Genomic DNA, 5,905 nt, shown 5'->3' with positions numbered 1-5,905 from the left:
TGTGTTTTTGGCCATACGACCGAAACTTGCCCGAAGCTTCCTATGAAAAAGACTAAGAGCATGCCTCAGGAACACAATCGGAATGTACCAAAGAATCCGCAAGCTAAAAAGGGTCCTGTTGTGGATCAGGAGGGTTATACCGGTGTTTACGGAAAGAAAGCTGCTAAGAGATCTGGGATTCCCGTGAATAAACAAAAGGCTAAGTTTGAATATCGTCCGGTGGGGCAAAAGCCAAAAGGAGATACCAATAAACCGAAGCATGATAATGGACGGGCTGCCACGTCTACGTCTAATTCTTTTCGGTCAGCAAATCCGTTTGATGTTCTTAATGAGGTGGAGGATGAGCCTGGTCCTAGCAAGAAACAATCGGATACGAATAATGGGGACTCGGATGATGACGATGTTGAGGAGATTTATGATGAAATGGATGGGTTTATATTGGATGGTACTCGGAACGCAAAGAACGACAAAGGGGCAAGCACTCCTTCTTCGAAAGTTAATAATGGTTAGTATCGCTTCATGGAATATAAGGGGGTTGAACCGCCCTCTCAAACAAATGGAGGTTCGGCAGGCTGTCAAGGATTACAATTTGAGCTTGTGTGCTATTTTAGAGTCTCATGTGGATGTCGGTAAGTTGGGCAAAGTGTGTAAAGCTGTGTTTCATTCTTGGGATTGGACTTCCAATGGCGGATGTTGTAACAAAGGCACAAGAATAATCATTGGGTGGAATCCTACTATTTTTGATGTAATGATCGTTGCTCAATCTCCTCAGGTTATGCATTTACAGCTTGTTTTTAAATTGGATAAGAGAGTGCTTTTCTGTTCTGTTGTGTATGCCGATAATTATTATGTTACGCGGAGGGAGCTTTGGCATCTTCTGTCTATGCATAAAGTTTTTGTTGCGGATCGGCCGTGGTGTATTATGGGTGATTTCAACTCGGCTCTTAATATAGAAGATAATTCGATGGGTTCTTCATCCATTTCGATTGGTATGAGGGATTTTCAGGATTGTGTTGATGACATAGAAGTTGTGGATATTAATCGCACCGGTATTCATTTTACGTGGAGCCAAAAGCCTAAGAATGGTGTGGGTCTTCTTAAGAAAATTGATCGGGTAATGGGAAACACTCCGTTTCTTACTGAATACCCGAACTCGGTTGCATTTTTCAAGCCTTATAGGCTTTCGGATCATTGCCCTTGTATCTTGTCTATCCCGGAAGCGTTGAAACTCAAACCGAGGCCGTTTAAGTTCGCTAATTTTCTGGTTTTTAAACCTGAATTTTTGGAGATTGTTAATAAGCATTGGCCAATTAATGTTGACGGGGTTCACCAATTTAGAGTTGTCAAGAAGTTAAAGTCTCTTAAACACCCTCTTCGGTCGTTGCTGTTCAGACAAGGAAATCTCCACAAGAAAGTTGAAACTAGTCGGTTGAAGTTAGATACTATTCAGCGAAGGATTGACCTAGAGCCGCATAATGCTGATGTGCGGAATGAGGAAGCTTCGATTAGCCGTGATCTTCAAGAGGCATTATTAGATGAAGAGCGTTTTCTGAAACAAAAAGCTAAAGTTGATTGGTTGAGTGCGGGTGACATGAATACGGCGTTTTTTCATTCCTCTTTGAAGATTCGAAATCATTGTAGTCGGATTGATGTTATCAAAGATATTCAAGGGAAACTCTATGAAGGCGATAGTGTGTATAAAGCTTTTGTTCAACACTATGAGAAATTTTTTGGCAAGAAAGGTGATATCTCGTTATAACCTACTCCAGATTTATTTCCGAAAATTCTATCTCACAATGTTGCAACGAATATGGTTCGGCCTGTTACGGAGGAGGAGGTTAAAAAGGCGATGTTCTCTATTGGCAACGATAAAGCTCCGGGACCGGATGGTTTTACGGCTGCGTTTTTCAAGAGTGCCTGGACGCTGGTTGGTAATGATATTGTTAATGCTATTAAGGATTTTTTTGACACTGGTAATTTGCTTCGGGAGCTGAATCATACGCTTATAGTTCTTATTCCAAAGGTTTCTACTCCTATGGTTGTCACTGATTTTCGCCCGATTGCTTGTTGTAACGTTCTTTACAAGTGTATCAGTAAGATTATTGCTGATAGGATAAAGGGAGGTTTGAATGAGATTGTGAGTATAAATCAATCGGCCTTTGTCCCGGGTAGGAAAATTTCGGATAACATCTTATTAACGCAAGAATTAATGCACAACTATCATCGGAATGTGGGGCCTCCAAGATGTACTTTTAAGGTTGATATTCAGAAAGCATATGATACGGTGGACTGGAGTTTTCTGAAAAGTGTGCTTCTTGGGTTTGGTTTTAACAATATCATGGTGAAGTGGATCATGATCTGTGTTTCTTCTACTTCATTTTCGGTATGTGTTAATGGCATGGTTCATGGGTTTTTCAGAGGTAAACGGGGGTTAAGACAAGGGGATCCTATTTCTCCTTATTTATTCACTCTTGTCATGGAGATTTTGACGGGTATTCTTCAGCACTCTGTTCGGATAGACTCCTCTTTTAAATTTCATAACAGATGTGAAAAACAGCGGATATTGAATCTTTGCTTTGCGGATGACCTATTCCTATTTGCTAGAGGGGAAGTGAATTCAGCTAAGTGTATTATGTCCTCTCTTTCAAAGTTTTCTAAGATGTCGGGGTTAGTTCCTAACAACCAGAAAAGTACGGTTTTCTTTTGCAATGTGAAAGATCATGTTAAGCAGGCAATTCTGGACATCATGCCTTTTGTGGAAGGTAAGTTACCTGTCAAGTACTTGGGAGTCCCTCTTATTTCTTCTACACTTAGATATAATGATTGCCGGGTGCTTGTGGAGAAACTTGAGAAACGTATCATGCACTGGAAGAACAAATTGTTATCGTTTGCAGGGCGGCTTCAACTGATTATATCAGTCCTGTCTTCTATGCATATTTATTGGTGCTCGGTGTTTATGCTTCCGTCTCGGGTTGTTAAGGATCTTGAAGCTAGAATGAGAAATTTCTTATGGTCTCAAGATGCGTCTTTTAGTAGAGGTAAAGCTAAAGTTTCGTGGAAAGTGGTTTGTACTCCTAAGTATGAAGGCGGGTTAGGCATTAGACGGATTGGGGACATGAACAAAGCCCTGATGGCGTCTCATATTTGGAGTATTGTGACGAAGCGGGATTCCCTCTGGGTCGAGTGGGTTCATTCGTATCGGCTTAAAGGAAAGAATTTCTGGGTTTGTAAAGCAACATCAAATGCTACTTGGTCTTGGAGGAAGATCATTCAGATGAGGTATAGTATTCGAAAACATGTTTGGTCCGATGTAGGTAATGGCCGCAACACTTCAGCTTGGTTTGATCTTTGGAGTGATTTAGGTCCTCTGGGTGATTTTCTGTCGCCAAGGACTATTACGGATGCTGATTTTCGGTTAGATGACACCGTTTTCAATATTTACTCCAACGGAACTTGGATTTGGCCGCTGGCGTGGAGGGATCTTTTCCCTGTTCTTATTCAGCTGGATCACTTTCACTTAAATCCGACAAAATCTGACCGTTTGCAATGGAAAGATGGTAGTGACTGTCAGGATTTTTCATCGTCTGCAGTGTGGCACTCGATTCGGTATAGAGAATCTGAGGTGGATTGGAGTGGTATTGTTTGGTTTGCGCAATGTATTCCTAGGCACGCGTTTATGATGTGGCTGATTATGAAGAGAAAGCTTCTTACTCAAGACAGAATTCTGAAGTGGGATCTTTCAAGGTGAAAAAACATGAATATGATGTGCTGTTTATTGTGCTATGAGAATTATGATTCTCATCATCATTTATTCTTTGAGTGTAAATTTTCAGATGAAGTTTGGAATATGATTCGAGGTAAAGTGGGGATGGCGGCCGTGAGGTCGAGATGGGTGGATATCATCGAATGGTTATGTGCTCGTCTTCGATCAAAGAGAGTTGAGGTTTATGTTGCAAAGATTCTAGTTGCGGCTGCTGCATATACTATTTGGCAAGAGCGAAATGCTAGATTATTTAGAAACCAACTACGTCCACCCGAAATGGTAAAAGATACTATTCTAAAAACTGTGAGATACAAGTTGATGGGAGCTAAGCTAAAGAACAACGCTAGGGTGCGGAAGCTGCTTGGGGATTGGGAGATTGAAACCGAAACTAAAGATAATGGAGGCTAATTAGTTCTTTATAGCATATTGTTATTTGTCTAGATGAGTGTCTAGGTGTGTTTGACCTGGTTTTGTTGATTTTTTTTTTGGTTTGTTTCCTGGTTTTACTCTCATGGGGCATGTCTCATGAGAGAACTGGTGTAGACTCTCTACTCCACTTGTTTCTTTTTGGTTGTGAATATATAGAATCACCGGGGTAACTCTTTACCCAAAAAGGAATGGGTATATCTATGATAGGATTCAACTTGATCTCTTATTTGGTTTAACTCCTATGTCTATTCTTATAGATGTCTATGTAGGAAATATCAGTACTAATAGTCACTCTAAGTATCTGTAAGTCTCTATTGACTTTTCGTACGGTAAGATATTTTATTAAGATACGTTATAAAAGGACCATTAGGGCACATATATAAGGTAATTGACAAGTATAGTCATGACCTTAGTTATGAATTTCAGATACACATGTGTGGTTAGGAGATTCTGGTTATATAAGTTAGTAACTCTGCTATAAAAGTTTCGTTTCTGTTACCTATGCAATAGGTTATATTCTTGTTTGAAAAATTTCGAGGACGAAATTTCTTTTAAGGGGGTAATAGTTGTAATGCCCAAAAATTTAAAATCATTATTTTAGAAATAAAAAAAAAGAATAATAGTATTTTATCAGTTAACCACTAGAAAACCCTAATTAAGACACCCAAGTAATTCTGCACCAACCCTAAAATTTTCAGAATCATCAGAATCAGGATCAGGGCCCCTAAAACTCAGGGGGGGTAAAACCTAGTTGACGATTATCTTCATAAAAACGTTGTCTAAATGCTATTGGCCGAATCGTCGACTCAGCAAGCCTAGTTAGGGACGTGGCTACCTATAGAAAATAGGTTACCCCTCGCGTAGCGCGACGACCATAGGGGTACCCCTCGCGCTACGCGACAGGGTCAAATTTCGGGTATAAATAGAGGAGTCTGGGACTTGAAATTGGGCACTTGAACGACGAGAAAACTCTCTCTGTAGGCTGAGATATCGTCGAAACAGTCCAACAACACACACCGATCTCGAATCGCTGCCGCAATCAAGGTAATAACTCGATCGCTATTACGATTCAACATCCGATCGATTATAACTATCCGACGATTGTCCGAGTTCTGCTCAAAATTGAGCTTATACTTTATTGTTCATCGTGATTTCGACTTGAATATTTGAGTGCTGTTCGAATTCGGACTATGCTCTGTTATTCGTTGTGAATCCGATCGAATTATTAAGTATTATACTTTGTCGTTTGTCGATAATTCGATAAATGAGTTGAAGTATTGCACTTGTTAATTGTTGTGAAGGTTTAATCTCGTGAGTTATCGTAAAAGCTGTATTAGTTAATTACCTAGTTGTGTGCAAATTAGGTTAAGAGGATAATCAGTAAGCTAAACTCTGTCCATATGAATCTACAATTGGAAACAAGGTAGCATCACTTGGAAATTTTAAGGTACGGATAGGTTCCTTCCTTTCGATCTATGTTGTTTTTATAAAAGATCCCTTCTTTCGATTTATGTCGTTTGAATATAAGAATTCCGTATTAAGATTAAGTTATAAGTTATAAGTTCTGGATGGATAAAATTCCTTTCTATCGATTTATGTCCGTTGGGTACGGGTAGAATCCTTTTCTTTTGATTGATGTCGTTCCTGAATTTAAGTTTCCATATTAAGATTAAGTTATGAAATAAGTTATAGATTCCGTATTAAGATTAAGTT

General features: G+C 39.5%; 1 protein-coding gene across 1 annotated transcript; it reads left to right on the top strand.

Moving 5' to 3' along the window:
• The first annotated feature begins 556 nt into the window (after positions 1-556).
• On the top strand, positions 557-1,759 carry LOC110935402. The gene has a single exon (XM_022177790.1). It carries the CDS (start codon positions 557-559, stop codon positions 1,757-1,759), a length of 1,203 nt encoding a protein of 400 aa, XP_022033482.1.
• The last annotated feature ends 4,146 nt before the right edge of the window (positions 1,760-5,905 follow it).

This window comes from Helianthus annuus, chromosome 1, assembly GCF_002127325.2.
Source record: "Helianthus annuus cultivar XRQ/B chromosome 1, HanXRQr2.0-SUNRISE, whole genome shotgun sequence".
In the NCBI taxonomy this organism is placed as follows: domain Eukaryota; kingdom Viridiplantae; phylum Streptophyta; class Magnoliopsida; order Asterales; family Asteraceae; genus Helianthus; species Helianthus annuus.
The sequence above is the reverse complement of the archived record's forward strand: the minus strand, read 5'-3'. Positions and strand labels throughout refer to the sequence as shown.

Coding starts and splice junctions, on each gene's coding strand:
- LOC110935402 (XM_022177790.1), top strand. CDS start 557: ATGGAGGTTCGGCAGGCTGTCAAGGATTACAATTTGAGCTTGTGTGCT.